The sequence below is a fragment of the Stegostoma tigrinum genome, chromosome 10, assembly GCF_030684315.1.
Source record: "Stegostoma tigrinum isolate sSteTig4 chromosome 10, sSteTig4.hap1, whole genome shotgun sequence".
Classification (NCBI taxonomy): Eukaryota; Metazoa; Chordata; class Chondrichthyes; order Orectolobiformes; family Stegostomatidae; genus Stegostoma; species Stegostoma tigrinum.
The window spans coordinates 14,603,886-14,620,544 of NC_081363.1; the positions used below are offsets into that span (position 1 = coordinate 14,603,886).

General features: G+C 43.3%; 2 protein-coding genes across 6 annotated transcripts in view; one reads left to right on the top strand and one right to left on the bottom strand.

Moving 5' to 3' along the window:
* The window catches only part of aldh6a1 (aldehyde dehydrogenase 6 family, member A1), a 31,994-nt gene extending 17,823 nt beyond the window's left edge, over positions 1 to 14,171 (bottom strand). The window contains exons 1-3 of one of the 3 annotated variants that reach the window (XM_048537278.2): positions 13,983 to 14,171; positions 1,444 to 1,482; positions 34 to 108 (exon numbers count right to left, since the gene is read on the bottom strand). In XM_048537278.2, the coding sequence (XP_048393235.1) occupies positions 34 to 108; positions 1,444 to 1,482; positions 13,983 to 14,018 (150 nt within the window). In that variant the 5' untranslated portion in view covers positions 14,019 to 14,171. The remainder of the gene's footprint in view (positions 1 to 33; positions 109 to 1,443; positions 1,483 to 13,982) is intronic. The other 2 variants (XM_048537280.2, XM_048537279.2) reach the window with 2 other exon arrangements.
* An 89-nt stretch (positions 14,172 to 14,260) lies between these two features.
* The window catches only part of lin52 (lin-52 DREAM MuvB core complex component), an 83,029-nt gene continuing 80,630 nt past the window's right edge, over positions 14,261 to 16,659 (top strand). For all 3 annotated transcript variants that reach the window (XM_048538438.2, XM_048538440.2, XM_059649031.1), the window contains exon 1: positions 14,261 to 14,512. In XM_048538438.2, the coding sequence (XP_048394395.1) occupies positions 14,455 to 14,512 (58 nt within the window). In that variant the 5' untranslated portion in view covers positions 14,261 to 14,454. The remainder of the gene's footprint in view (positions 14,513 to 16,659) is intronic.

The following is a 16,659-nucleotide window of genomic DNA, read 5'->3' on the forward strand; positions in this document are numbered from 1 at the left end:
ACATGCAAAGCTAATATAAAAATACATGCTTACAGGGTTGTGAATGTCAATCCATTCTGAGGTGCGAGATTCAATAAACTTTCCATCAATAAATAATTTTGTTGTTGGCTGCAAAATACAAGTTAGACAGTCTGCAAACAAACAGCAACATACTAATACACTTGACCAGACCTCCAATTTTTAAGAGCACAACTTTACGAGTACCAAATTGAAATATCTCAATTGCAGGCAGAATATTAACAGGAACAATTTCAACATATATTCATAGTTCTTTTAATCAGAAGCATAAAGTTTTAAGGATTCATGGACTGACAAATCAAGAACTTGATACCTCAACATCTTTCCTCGGGTCCCTGAAAGATGCAATTAGCTTGAAGATTTTTAGCTGCAGAACAACTTGAAAAGATTCAGTTTCAAGTGATACAGAAAACAGTTGAGTTTTCACCAGAAATTAGCAAACAAAGCAGATTCTATATTTCATGAAGAGAAGAAATCCTGGCTTAACTGTCTACAATCAGCCCCTAAAGCATGTGCATATTGATTACTTGGGGATAGCTGGTCCCAACTTGGATGAGAAATTGCTTGGGAGAACTGAAGAAAATATGAATTAAAAGAACACTACTTCTTGAAATATACGCAGTGAGAGAGATTTTCCATTATTACACAATTAGTACAAATACGTTACTTATTATACAATCCCAGATATAATAGGAAGTGATAATAAAGTGTGAAGCTGGATGAACACAGCAGGCCAAGCAGCATCTCAGGAGCACAAAAGCTGACGTTTCGGGCCTAGACCCTTCATCAGAGGGGGTCTAGGCCTGAAACGTCAGCTTTTGTGCTCCTGAGATGCTGCTTGGCCTGCTGTGTTCATCCAGCTTCACACTTTGTTATAGTGGATTCTCCAGCATCTGCAGTTCCCATTATCTTTGATATAATAGGAAGTGCTTTGGCGTCCTATAGTCAAAAAGGAAGCAGGAGAATTTGGTCTCAAGTGAAGCTGTACACTGTTTCTTTCAGACTACCTTTGATGTTTGAACTGCTTTTCCGCCAGACAACCGGACTTTGGATGGTATGGAATACAGATATTTCTGGTATTAGCAAAAGCATGAGCCACTTGCTTGACAATGTGGCAAGCTTATTTTGTGAAGTTCTGGTGATTTTCTATTCTCCACTTATAGTGCAAAATAAGTGAACAGTGGAAGAAAACACAACCTAGTCATAGGTATGAAGAAGCACAATTACATAAAATTAACTGTTTTTAGAGCTTTGTCATCAACAATATCATTCAGGAACAAGCACTGTATTCAAGACAAAGGGAACATTAGGCATCACTTTGCAGGCACTCGAGAAAGGAATGCAATAAAAATAATGATCGGTCAGTTTCAGATGATTTTCTTTCAAACAAACTTCATTGAACAACTGCAACTGGTTCAAACTTACTGCAGAGGAGTAGCACATACATCCCAATGGTGGTATGATCTGAAACGAGAAGGCAGAAAAGATTATGTATGCAAAAATTTCTCCTTCACTGTTTTGCTACACTGAAAATTTTCCAGTTCAACCCTTTTACCTGCCCATCTCCAACTGTCTCACCCTCTCTGCTTAGCTCCTCTTTTTGAAGCTTATTTCAATTTTTCCCCTCGCTGTTTCATTTTTAAATTAATGCATGAAGAAACATTACTTTAACCTTTCAAAAAGTGATCCGGTGTCATTCTGAAGCTGAAGGTGCACAACCATTCAGATGCATGGTAATCTCAACCATTAACTTTGTTTCTCTCAATAAATGTTTGCTCACATGCTGAATATTTTCAGTTTTTGTTTTAGCATCAGCAGTATTTTGCTTTCGTGCACACCTTGTACATCATGGAAAGACTTCTCACTTTTTCCACTTTCTTACTGAGTAATGTGCCAACAGCTGCCTACATGTGTGCACGATAGCTTCAGAATTCGTTTGTAGGTAAGACAGCATATTTGGATGATTTCTGCATCATTGTTATATGCTAAGTGTCCTGTCTGATTGGTAGATCATCAGCAACCTGCATATTTAGCAAACCTTCAGATTTTTGGCATGTTTAACCACAATTATTGAAAATGCAACCTTAAAAATGCCCAAACTTTAAACCAGGAATTACACTTTCCATTGCTGTATTATTCGACACTTTTTTATAAGAATGGAAATTAATCGAAATCCAACTTTTCTGCGATGTATAGAACATAGAACAGTACAGCACAGAACAGGTCCTTCAGCCCACGATGTTGTGCCGACCCTTGATCCTCATGTATGCACCCTCAAATTTCTCTGACCATATGCATGCCCACCAGTCTCTTAAATGACCCCAATGACCTTGCTTCCACAACTGCTGCTGGCAACGCATTCCGTGCTCTCACAACTCTGTGTAAAGAACCCACCTCTGACATCCCCTCTATACTTTCCTCCAACCAGCTTAACACTATGACCCCTCGTGCTAGCCATTTCTGCCCTGGGAAATAGTCTCTGGCTATCAACTCTATCTATGCCTCTCATTATCTTGTATACCTCAATTAGGTCCCCTCTCCTCCTCCTTTTCTCCAATGAAAAAAGTCCAAGCTCAGTCAACCTCTCTTCATAAGATAAGCCCTCCAGTCCAGGCAGCATCCTGGTAAACCTCCTCTGAACCCTCTCCAAAGCATCCACATCTTTCCTATAATAGGGCGACCAGAACTAGACGCAGTATTCCAAGCGTGGTCTAACAAAGTTTTATAGAGCTGCAACAAGATCTCACGACTCTTAAACTCAATCCCCCTGTTAATAAAAGCCAAAACACCATATGCTTTCTTAACAACCCTGTCCACTTGGGTGGCCATTTTAAGGGATCTATGTATCTGCACACCAAGATCCCGCTGTTCCTCCACACTGCCAAGAATCCTATCCTTAATCCTGTGCTCGGCTTTCAAATTCGACCTTCCAAAATGCATCACCTCGCATTTATCCAGGTTGAACTCCATCTGCCACCTCTCAGCCCATCTCTGCATCCTGTCAATGTCCCGCTGCAGCCTACAACAGCCCTCTACACTGTCAACGACACCTCCAACCTTCGTGTCGCCTGCAAACTTGCTGACCCATCCTTCAATCCCCTCATCCAAGTCATTAATAAAAATTACAAACAGTGGAGGCCTAAGGACAGAGCCCTGTGGAACTCCACTCACCACTGACTTCCAGGTAGAATATTTTCCTTCTACTACCACTCGCTGCCTTCTGTTGGCCAGCCAATTCTGTATCCAGACAGCCAAGTTCCCCTGTATCCCATTCCTCCTGACCTTCTGAATGAGCCTACCATGGGGAACCTTATCAAATGCCTTACTGAAGTCCATATACACCACATCCACAGCTCGACCCTCATCAACTTTTCTAGTCTCATCCTCAAAGAACTCGATAAGGTTTGTGAGGCATGACCTGCCCCTCACAAAGCCGTGTTGACTGCATTTGATCCAGCCATGCTCCTCCAAACGGTCATAAATCCTATCCCTCAGAATCCTTTCTAACACCTTGCAGACGACAGACGTGAGACTTACTGGTCTGTAATCGCCGGGCATTTCCCCATTTCCTTTCTTGAAGGGAGGAATTACATTTGCCTCTCTCCAGTCCTCAGGTACGACTCCAGTGGAGAGCGAGGATGCAAAGATCCTCGCCAGTGGCAAAGCAATTGCATTTCTCGCTCCCCAAAGCAGCCGAGGACAAATCTGGTCCGGGCCTGGCGACTTGTCAATCTTAATGTTTGACAAAATTTTCAGCACATCAGCTTCCTCTGTCTCTATCCATTCCAGCATGCACACCTGCTCTTCAAAGGTTTCATTCACTACAAAGTTCATTTCTTTCGTAAAGACAGAAGCAAAAAAACTCACTTAGGGCTTCCCCTACCTCCTCAGACTCCACACACAAGTTCCCTATGGTATCCCTGATCGGCCCTACTCTTTCTTTGACCATTCTCTTATTCCTCACATAAGTGTAAAATGCCTTTGTGTTCTCCCTAATCCATTCTGCCAAGCCTTTCTCGTGCCCCCTCCTGGCTCTCCTCAGACCATTTTTGAGCTCCTTCCTTGCCTGCATGTAATCCTCTCTCGCTGAACTTGACCCTAGCTTCCTCCACCTTATGTGAGCTGCCTTCTTCCTTTTCACAAGAAGCTCCACCGCTCTCATCATCTAAGGTTCCTTTATCTTACCCCTTCTTGCCTGTCTCAAAGGGACATATTTACTCGTCACTCGCAACAACTGCTCCTTAAAAAGAGTCTAAACATGTCTACAGTGCCCTTACCATGGAACAATTGCTCCCAGTCCATGCTTCCTAACTCATGTCTAATCGCGTCATAGTTTCCTCTTCCCCAGTTAAATATCCTCCCATTTTGCCTAATCCTCTCCTTCTCCATAGCTATGTAGAATGTGAGGCAGTTATGGTCACTATCACCAAAATGCTCTCCCACCACAAGATCTGATACCTGCCCCGACTCGTTTCCAAGCACCAAGTCTAGAATGGCCTCTCCCCTCGTCGGCCTGTCAACGTACTGCGTTAGGAAACCCTCCTGAACACACCTTACAAAAATAGCTCCATTCAAATCTTCTGCACGAAGGAGGTTCCAATCAATATTAGGAAAGTTAAAGTCACCCATTACAACAACCCTACTACGTCCACGCTTGTCCAAAATCTGCCGAACCTATGCTTTCTTCAATCTCCCTGCTGCTATTGGGGGGGCCTGTAGTAAACCCCTAACGAGGTGACTACTCCCTTGCTGTTCCTAATATGACTACTTAAGTAGCGCGATTCTGAACAGCATGGGCAGGAAATTGTACAACATTAAAACAAAACTACATACATAACTGAAGTGCTCACTGGTTTATTCAGGCTTCAAAAAATCTTTGATAATTACCTACAAAATTCAGTTTCATTGACATTTGAGATTTGTGATGTATGGATCAAATGCATGTATTTATTTGGTGAGTAGAGATTGAGAAAGGCAATGCGCAACATTATGAAATATGGCAAAAAATCTGGAAATAAATTATTTCACCTGAATTTCAACAGAACATGAAATGTTGTTAAGAAGACCGTTTTTAATTTTGCAGAAAAAGATTAATGGCAGATTCCTAAGACAGTGAAAAATCTGTAAATCCCACAGAATTTAATTACATGCAACTGTTTTAATTTTAGTGTGATAACCTGTTATATTACATTCCAAAACATGAGGCTGAATAAATGATTTCAGTCCTTGCTGTCAAAAACAAATTGCTGGAAAAACTCAGCAGGTCTGGTAGCATCTAGAGAGAAATCAATTAGCGTTTTGGGTTCTGTGACCTTTCTCAGAATTCTCAGCACATTGCAATTAATTTTACAGGACACATGAATATTTATTTTCCCCACATACAAGTTATAAACAGACAAAAGGCAAAGTCACCCCATTGCTTCCAGACCACAGAGCTGTTTTCTCAGTGCCAAATGGTGGTGGTTTAACTTGAGGGTTACCACACTTCAGCCAAGGGAGAAGTCAAGAATTCTCCTTCTCAGTAACCTCAGCCTGTGCAGAAATTAAATATGCTGTTGGCGTCACATTGCATTGCAAACCAGTTGTCCAGCCAGCTGAGCTAACTGCCCCTCAAGTTATGAATTCACGGCAGAAAGTTTGAAAATCTGATTCAGAGTATAAATTCAGCATCATCTTGATGAGAAAAAGGAAAAAAAAAAACTTATCCTGATGCTTCAGAGGTTAATCTGAGTGAGAATAAAAAGTATGACTAGCCAGAGAGGAATATTAATAGGATGTCAAAGTGATCAGTTTTGGGAAGGGTCTTAAGAGTTGGAGCTATGTAGATAAAACATTTAGAAAGGGGCCCTGTGTTCTGAATAACAGTGATGGGGTGAAGAGAGGGGAAAATAAACAGGACTTCAACATTGGAAAAAAAAAGGTGGAAATTGTTCTTTGGCAGGAGCAAGTTCAGTACAAAAGCCGACAAGACATTGTCAAACTTTAAGACTTGTAAAAGTAAATCTGAGACGATGGTGGCAGTGTGAATGAGTCATATTCCACCACGAAAGATAACGAAATTTAAATTCAGTTAATGAATTTGGAATTAAAAAGCTAGTCTCAATAATAGAATCATAGAACTGTACAATACAAGCAGCCATTTGATCCATCGTGTCTGTACTGGCACCTGAAGGTACTACTCACCTAGCCCACTCTCTGTAGCCCTCTAAACTCAATGTCGAATATGTATCCAACTTGGTTTTGAAACCTCCTATGGAATCCACCTCCAAAACTCCCAGGAAGCACATTGCAAATCCCAACAACCCTCTGAGTAAAGAGGTTTCTCATCTCACTCCGAGCTCTCTCACTGAGCATCTTGAAATTGTCACCTCGAGCTATTAATATAGCTACTAGTCGAATCAGAATATCCTCTTTATCCTATCAAAATTGTTCATTATTTGAACATCTCAATAAGGTCACCACTAATCTTCTCTGCTCTGAGAAGAATAAGCCTAATTTCTCTTCGTATCCAAAATTCCTCATTCTGGGTTTTAGTCTAAATGTAATGAAATAGCGGTGAATGTGAAACTATTGTTGATTGTTGTAAAAACTCATCTGGTTGACTAATGTTCTTTAAAGAAGGTAATCTGCCATCCATGCTTGCCTTATGCGATTCCAGATCTACAGTAATGTATCAGACTCAACTTCTCTCTGAAATGCCTTACCAACTTAATTCAGGTCAATTTGCTATAGAAAAATTCTGCCCTGGCCAGCAATGCCTAGATCCCACAAAAGAAAAACAGATCAAGAGCTCATGTACATTAGCAAGATTGACAAACAAATAGGATTTGGTGAAAAATATAATCAAACTATGGATGAACTGACATCGAGTACTGAATTTGAGAGAATTAGCCAAAACACAGATGCAAATATTAGCATTTTAAAGAGAGTGAAACAGAAGAGGGGCAGGCAATATTGAAGAGGTTACAGATGCTGAGGGTCTGAACATTTGCTTCACCAGAAACCAGATCAAGGAGAAAAACTGAATGGATGTCAACAACACAAAATTGATATTTCTGGCTGGAGGGAAAGATAACACTTTGCAAACTTTGATTGTTAACAAGGGGCACAACCGAGAATAGATACGATAGCCTCCCTGTATACAAGATGGAGCAGTTAAGAGAGGTGAAGGGGGGTGAGTTTGGGGGCATATAACAGCTGATCCACGTTCCGTGGATGCTGCCAAACAGCAAAATGCGGATGAGGAAGAGGAAGCAACCAGAGATCCTTAACAGATTGCAGACAATGAAGTTCTCACAAGGTTAAGAGATTGCGGAAGATTCTCTGGCTATGACTGGACATGAAAGGGAAAGGGAATCATGTGAAGGCAGTTTTAAAAGTAAAACTAGGATAGTGGTGGACAACACTAGAAAAAGATTGATAAATTAGAAATTCAAAATCATGGGGGCCCCGAAAAAATGAGTACACAGGGAGGAACTATTCCTGTCAGTGGAAAGATCAAGAACCAGAAGGAAGAGGTTCAAAGCAATGACAAAAAAAGCAATAACTACATGAGGAGAATGTTTCTCATGCAACATGTGGTTGGAATCTGGCATGCACTCCCCACAGAAGTGTGTTAAGAGGCAGGCTCAAACAAAGACTTCAACAGGAATTGGTTTTTGTAAAACAGGAATTTCTGCAAAAGTATGGAAAAAAGGTACGGGAGTAGCAGTTGGTGAATTGCTCCTCAAAAGGGATAGCGCAGATTTAACAGACTGAATAGTCTCCTTTTGTACTGTAAGCCTTCAACAATTTACCATGATCACAGTTAGAGGAATCTTTGTGGCTTTGATTAGAGTAATTGGAGTGCTGTGACAGAGAAGAATCTTGATTGGAAAGCTCAAAACATGATAACGTGGCTCTTCGCTGCATAATTTTGATGGACTAGTATCTGTCAAAAAACCCAGAACCATTTTTACAAAGCCACAAAAACAAGATAGTTATTGTACATTCTGCCTTCCTGAAGGGAAAGCCTGCTTACCAAAGACAAAAAGATGATTCTCATTAATAGTTAAAAGTTGACAGATTTGTTTTAGGAGGATCACATTGTAAATGAATAAAAGCTTTAGATAATGCATTTTGTGTTACAAACATGATAGCAGCTGCCTTGAAACTTCACTGGGCAATTCTAGTTAATAGCTTAAGTATGAAGTTATGGCAAAAATATGCAGCTTTTAACCAGTGGACGAACAAAGTCCTTTAAAAAAAGTTCTTCTTTGCCTAATTTAACATATCATTTTACAGCCAACCAGGCAAATTGTGAGCAGATTTCTGACTAATAGCAACCTACCAAATTGCAACCCAAACTTATTTTCCCACCCCACCTTTCCGGTGATGATGGCAGGAATAAGTATTTCACCCTGGCTCTACATCTGCACTAAACATTAACAATGATGCAGAGATTAGAATCAACGGCTAACTGAAACCTTACAATGTGGTGCACAGTGATGGAGAGATCCATTTCTGACAGAGTTTTGGCCATTTATGCATTATTGTGTTTTTAATTTAGCCATAGCATTGTTGGCTGGGCCAACATTTATTGATCATCTCCAACTGCTCAAGGTGGTGGTAAGCAGCCTTTACAAACTGCTGCAGATCACATGCGGTAGGCAGAGGGAATTTTGTCGCAGAAGTGAAGGAACAGCAACATACTCCCAAATCAGAATGGTGAGTAGTTTGGACGGGAACTTAGGAGGTGATGATGTCCCATGAATCTACCGCCCTCATCCTTCCAGTGGTCACGGGTTTGGAAGATGCTGTTTAAGGATTTTTGGTGAATTTCTGAAGTGCATCTTGTAGATGGTACACCGCTGCTACAGACTGAGTGGAGTTGAACCCCACCCACCACTTCCAAAATTTACTCACTCTACCACCAATGTATGTGGCAGCATGATGTACTGCAGCGACTCAGTTTCTCCAACAGCTCCTTCCAAACCGTCATTTGCCATCTAGGGAGGACAAGGGCAGCAGAGATTTGGCAATACCACAATCTGGAAGATCCATTGCCAAGCCAGGTGTGAATTGGAACTGAATCACTGCTTGATCATTGTCACTGGGACAAAATACTATAACCTTTTTTGCCAACAGCATTGTGTACCTACATATGATGGACGACAGTGGTTCAGGCAGTAGATGATCACCATTTTCCAGGGCAATAACTGCTGATGCTGCCATCAGCGCTTGAGGCCAGCGAACAATGATTTAAATAAATATTGGGCAAAACTGGGAAATACAAAACAGCCAACAAGAATATAGAAAATTTAAGAATAAAAGCAACGTCACACTGTCAAGGCACCATGAGAGATAAATTTGATTGAAGAAGTTGGAAGTTACGTAACGTTCCAGATTGGTTTTGCACTTCTACTGCAGGAAAAACAAATTTCACTGTGGGAGTACGTCAAAGAACAACACAGTTAGAACTGCAAAGCACAGAAGCAGACCTCAGTCATCATGCTCAATAGAGACAAACTTTCAACGAATGGATGAAATGAGCACATTAAACAGAAGTTCAATGTGTATGAAATATAAACATACAAATAAGGAACAGCAGATGAACACAGCAGGCCCAGCAGCATCTCAGGAGCACAAAAGCTGACATTTCGGGCCTAGACCCTTCATCAGAGAGGGGGATGGGGTGAGGGTTCTGGAATAAATAGGGAGAGAGGGGGAGGCGGACCGAAGATGGAGAGAAAAGAAGATAGGTGGAGAGGAGAGTATATGTGGGGAGGTAGGGAGGGGATAGGTCAGTCCAGGGAAGACGGACAGGTCAAGGAGGTGGGATAAGGTTAGTAGGTAAGAGTTGGAGGTGCAGCTTGGGAAGGGATGGGTGAGAGGAAGAACAGCTTAGGGAGGCAGAGACAGGTTGGACTGGTTTTGGGATGCAGTGGGTGGAGGGGAAGAGCTGGGCTGGTTTTGGGATACGGTGGGGGAAGAGGGGATTTTGAAGCTGGTGAAGTCAACATTGATACCATTAGGCTGCAGGGTTCCCAGGCGGAATATGAGTTGCTGTTCCTGCAACCTTCGGGTGGCATCATTGTGTCACTGCAGGAGGCCCATGATGGACATGTCATCTAAAGAATGGGAGGGGGAGTGGAAATCTTTTGCGACTGGGAGGTGCAGTTGTTTATTGCGAACTGAGCAGAGGTGTTCTGCAAAGCGTCCCCAAACCTCCGCTTGGTTTCCCCAACGTAGAGGTAACCACACTGGGTACAGTGGATGCAGTATACCACATTGGCAGATGTGCAGGTGAACCTCTGCTTAATGTGGAAAGTCATCTTGGGGCCTGGGATAGGGGTGAGGGAGGTGGTGTGGGGGCAAGTGTAGCATTTCCTGCGGTTGCAGGGGAAGGTGCCGGGTGTGGTGGGGTTGGAGGGCAGTGTGGAGCGAACGAGGGAGTCACGGAGAGAGTGGTCTCTCTGGAAAGCAGAGAGGGGTGGGGATGGAAAAACGTCTTGGGTGGTGGGGTCGGATTGTAGATGGCGGAAGTGTCGGAGGAACCGCAGGAAATGCTACACTTGCCCCCACAACTCCTCCCTCACCCCTATCCCAGGCCCCAAGATGACCTTCCGCATTAAGCAGAGGTTCACCTGCACATCTGCCAATGTGGTATACTGCATCCACTGTACCCGGTGTGGCTTCCTCTACATTGGGGAAACCAAGCGGAGGCTTGGGGACCGCTTTGCAGAACACCTCCGCTCAGTTCGCAATAAACAACTGCACCTCCCAGTCGCAAACCATTTCCACTCCCCCTCCCATTCTTTAGATGACATGTCCATCCTGGACCTCCTGCAGTGCCACAATGACGCCACCCGAAGGTTGCAGGAACAGCAACTCATATTCCGCTTGGGAACCCTGCAGCCCAATGGTATCAATGTGGACTTCACCAGCTTCAAAATCCCCCCTTCCCCCACTGCATCCCAAAACCAGCCCAGTTCGTCCCCTCCCCCCACTGCACCACACAACCAGTCCAGCTCTTCCCCTCCACCCACTGCATCCCAAAACCAGTCCAACCTGTCTCTGCCTCCCTAAGCTGTTCTTCCTCTCACCCATCCCTTCCTCCCACCCCAAGCCGCAGCTCCATCTCCTACCTACTAACCTCATCCCACCTCCTTGACCTGTCCGTCTTCCCTGGACTGACCTATCCCCTCCCTACCTCCCCACCTATACTCTCCTCTCCATCTTCGGTCCACCTCCCCCCCCTCTCCCTATTTATTCCAGAGCCCTCACCCCATCCCCCTCTCTGATGAAGGGTCTAGGCCCGAAATGTCAGCTTTTGTGCTCCTGAGATGCTGCTGGGCCTGCTGTGTTCATTCAGCCTCACATTTCATTATCTTGGATTCTCCAGCATCTGCAGTTCCCATTATCACCAATAAGGAACAGCAGCAGGCCATTTAGTCCCTCAAGCCTGCTCATATAAAAAATGCACACACAACGCATGCAGGCACACACACGTTTGTCTATCAAGGATCAATCTGCATCAGCCTTCAAACGTTCATCAAACGCTGACCCTTCCAGCAATTTTACATCCCATGAAAGGGGAAAGAGAAAAGGAATAGTTACTCATAAATCCAACTGGTTCAGGAAAATGTCTTTGCCCATAACATGTGGAATTGATGATGTGAAGAGCTTTGATACATTTAAAGGGAGGCTAATAACTGGATGAGGGAGAAAGGAATAGAAAGATTTGGAACAGAATTAAATCAAGGAGGCAGACAGGAATACAGACCACATGAGATGAGCAGACATTTCCATGCTGCGTAATTGTTTGAAAGCAACAGCAAAATGCTTTAGCAACTAAATATATTTTCAGTGTTCAGATCTTTGACCTAACTTAAAAGGTATTGTAAGGGTGATTGAGATAACATCATTTAAAGCAAGCATAGGACAAATCAGGCACAAGTCTGAAAGTCAAGCAAGGTTAAAGACTACAAAAGCTGGACAATAAAGATTTGGAGGCAAGCCCTGAAGTGGAGAACTGATAATGAAGTCAATTGACACCGCTGTCAAGAAGGCAGATCAATGAAATACGATTACAGAAACATCAGTGCCATTTCAGCTCCAAGTCATCTGTACAGGAATTTGTTGGGTAGTGTCCTAGCCACATTCTTTGGCCCTCCACTGACAGTTTGCATCATTTAGAGGATTCACTGCAGAAATTCACCCCAAGACTCCTTTGACAGCACCTTCCAAAGCCAATAACCCAACCACATGTAAGGACATGAGCAAAAGACTATGGAAATTCCAACATTTCTAAGTTCCCAAGTCACCAACAAGGCAGCTCACTACCACATTTGAGGGCAACTACGGATGGTCAATAAATGTTGGCCCAACCAATGACACTCACATCCAGTGAAAGCCTATCAGACATTTTGACAGAGGACAAATAAAGAGTGCGATAATACAGTTGGAAATTGAAACTGAAGGTTTCCACAACTGATGAGAAAAAACACAAGATGCCAATGTGGAAAGGTGTAAATGACTGGTCCTTAAAATGATTACTATTACATACAATTAACAAAACCTGACAAATTAAAAAAAAATCCATCCCATCTCAAAAAAAACTTTGATTAAGCCTTCTCACTTACAATATTTGAAGATGTGTGATTCCTGAACTATCCCACAGAGAATGTAATAAGTGAGAAAAAAAACAAAACAATGCTGTAGGGCAGAAAACTAAGGACAACCCTTTCCAGCACGTTTGAACCAATAACAAGGGAGCTCTGGAAACCACCCACTAAAGCTGACCCACAGGCTTCTAAATGCTGAGTAAAGATATCAACTAGCATTGAAGAGAGAAAAAAGGCTGATTGAGTATAGATTTCAGCATCTGCAGTAATTTACTCCTACTATATGAAAAGGCATTGTCTGCTTTTCTCTCAGACAACCCTAATGCAAACCACGAGAGAAGAAAGTCATTCAAGTGTACTGGTGGGCACTGATCAACTGAATTAGGAAACTAGTTAGCTTTGACATCTTACAATCCTCAGACGAGTTACATCAGTAAACAAAAAAACTTCAGTACGCAATGTTACAATCAATGTTCTATGAAAGAAAAATGTAAAGGTCCGAAAGTCAGGGCATTGAAGAGGAGATGGCCGGAACTGCAGATGCTGGAAAATCTGAGATAACAAGTTGTAAAGCTGGATTAACACAGCAGGTCAAACAGCACAGGAGCAGGAAAGCTGACGTTTCGGGTCTAGACCCTTCAGAAAAGATTTGTGTGTTCATCCAGCTCTACACCCTGTTATCTCATTGAAGAGGAATCCCCGGACTCTGAACGTTAACTCTCCTTTCTTCTCACAGATGCTGCCAGACCCACTGAGTTTCTCCAAAAATTCTGCTTTTTAAGTCAGATCATTAACGCTTTATATCGGGGAGGCAACGAATGAATGCAGCCTTACTGCGTTTAATATTCTGAAGTTTAACGAAGTCAACAGCACAATAACAAAGTCGTCACGAGAAAGTGAGGCATGTACGGTTGCCAAGTGTCTACAACGCGTTTAAAAGCTCAATCCACGTAAATAATTTCATCCCTTGCAAGAAGGCAAAGGAGGGAATACATGGGTGGCATCGAACAGATGCAAAAAAATGCAGAAAACGACAATACAGCGTGAAATAAAACGACAACTGCAAAATATATAAATAGAACAAGTTGGCTTTTCACCACGTGGAAAGGACGAGGAGACGATAAGGGACTGGGAATACAAACTGCTGGACACTAACGTGCGCCCGTTAGCGAAATGAAGACAAGGCGCATAAGATTTTCGGGACTTCTTCGCCTCTCGGGTTAAAATAAAAACGGTCGCGAGAAGCGATCTCGACGGGTATGGAATTAAGACATTCTGCACAGCAACACACAAGCTCTGTTTTGTTGCGCGTCTTCCACCGCCCCCACACGAATCACACCGTGATTCCTGTCGGTTTACCTTTCGCCTGAAAGTGACCCTGAGGGCTGCTGCCATTACGAAGCCGAAAACGGACCCAAACACACCTCTCCCGCTCCGTTGCCCTCACCTATCGCCTGCCCAATAACCACTCACTTCGGAGGGCGGAGACCGCGACTGAAACCGTAAGACCCCACGCAGTCCGCAACCCTAACGTCAATTGGCGCGACGCCAGACCACGTGACACGCCAAACCCTCCCGATCCCCATCGGCCAATGCGGACGTCAGTCAGATAACGCGCCCCGCCCTCCCACCCAATAATCACGCGAGATTCCCGACGGTTAACGGTCGCGGCGCTAAATTTTTGCCCGCAGTTCGTTTTAATTAAGTCTACACCCCCTAAATGGCGCTTTTGAAATCGGAAACGACTATTCTGTTCGAAAGGATATAATTCGCTAGTGTTTGTTCTGTCCTGGGGACGGGCTGCAAGTGGGTCATGTGACGGTTCGGGAAGATGGCGTCGCCGAGTGGGTCATGTGACGGTCTGGGGAAGATGGCGTCGCCGAGTGCGGGTAAATTCTAATTTGCTTGTGTGACAGAGAGAGTGCTTCTAGGCACGGGGCACTCGACTTTGCTATTTGGCTGCTTCATCCTCTCAGAACCGGGACAATTCGAACAGAAAAGAAAAATTATGGTCTTTTATTTACGCTGTAATGGTTTTTCTTCGGCAGTATCTGTGGGAAGAAAGCAGAGTTAACGTTTCAAGTCAGGGAGAGTTTTCTTCCCACAGACCTGCGCTGTTTCTCCAGCGTTTCCTTAATTTTCTTTCTGATCTCCAGCGTGCGCAGCTGTTTGTTTTCTTTTAATTATTCTCTTTCCTCCTTTTAAGATTTTGGCGGGTGGCCACCGCAATCCTGCTTACCCTGAGTTGCATCTACCGGCCGAGATGTTTAGGTGAGAGATTGGAAAGTTGGAATAGCTCCATAGGGGCTAGTATCCTGTCACTCAGTCACCCTTTAAATTATTTAGGTGAGGAAAGTCCTTGACACTAACTCAGAGCCAGCTCTCTGAACAGGATGTCAAACACTTCTGTTTTATCTGTCAACCAGGGATCCCTCTTTGGAACAGATTAACATCCCTAGTCAGGGAATTCATATTCTTTGAGGTCCAACTGGCTGACTTTGTTACAATCATTACATCTCTCTCCCTCTGAGTCTGAGAATATAGGCTGGTGTGTTTCTTTTATTGTAGCTCACCAGCTCAGATTTCTCCAATTCTGCCTTGAATATGGGTGGTATGTAATGCACGGTTGCACGCCACTTGTGCCCAGTTTGACTTGGAAGAAATTCATTCTCTTGAGGTGACTGTGGTGTCAATGTGATCACATCTGCTGCATCCATCTCAGATTCTACAATATCTTCAACGCTTGATGGAGAGGGTGAACCCTTATGTTCTGGAACAATCGGAAAGGCAGTCAAGGAACTGGACATGTTTTGCTCCTGCACTGTTTGCAAGTTTGCAGCTTTAATTTGGTCCATGTGCTTGTTGAGGCCCATCATACCTACCTGAACTGTATACGCCACTGGACCTGAACACTGGTAGACTGTGCCTTTTAGGACCATTCCTTTATCGACTAAAGTAAATTGTCTTTCTCACTTAGTACGGTCTTGAGTCCGGCATTGGCATTTTTGATGCTGTTTCACCCTCTTTCCCCTAGATCTGTGAAGATAAGATTTAAACAGAGTCGTCTTCCCATATGCAACTCTGCTGGAACTATCCCTGTGATTACATGATGGGTGGACCTATAATCAAATAGGAATTGGGATAGTTTGGTATCGAGTGATGCTGTGGTTGTTTCTTTCAGTCTGCCTTCAAAATTTGCACAGCTGTTTATGGCACGTCATTTGATGGATGGTATGGAGCTGTCCTTGTATGAAAAATACCAGTTGACTTTTGGGAAATATCCAAGTTGCCTACTGGAAAATGATGGCTTGTTATCTGTGACCAATACTTCCAGCAGTCTGTGTCTTTCTACCATCATCCGCATGTTTGACAAATGAACTTTGTGGTCATGCAGCCACTTTGAGTGGGTGTCCACAACAGCTAAGAATGTCAAACCCATGAAAGAACCTGCATAGTTGACGTGTAACTAATTCCAGGGTTTACCAGGGCCTTCCCACGAATGTGGGGGTGCTATTAATGGTAATTTTCATCTTTGTTGGCACACTCTGCACTTGCCCACCAATGCAGCCACGTCTGCATGCAATCTTGGCCAAAAGATGCTACTTTCCAATAAAAACCAAAAGAATTACAGATGCTAGAAATCAGAAACAAAAACAGAAATTGCTTTAAAAGCTCAGCATGTTTGAAGAGATATCAAAGTTAATGTTTCAGGTCCAGTGACACTTCTTCAGAACAATGTTACTTCTTGCTAACATCTTCTCTTTGGAATACCCAGTGGAGTTCAGCTGGTGTCTGGCGGTGGCCTTTGCTTTGGACAATCACACTTACTCCCCAAATAATATGTTGTCAGCTACTGTGATCTGGTCTCCCTCGGTCCAAAAATGTTTCAGATTTGGTTGTGATGGCCCTTTGGCTTCCCCCATCACTATCAGCTGTTTCAGTTTTGTCGGGACTGGATATTTGAGTCAAAGTCTAATATTGTCAACTGTGAATGCAAGTGTGTCCAGAAAATTTGAAAACATGTGGACTCTTCTGA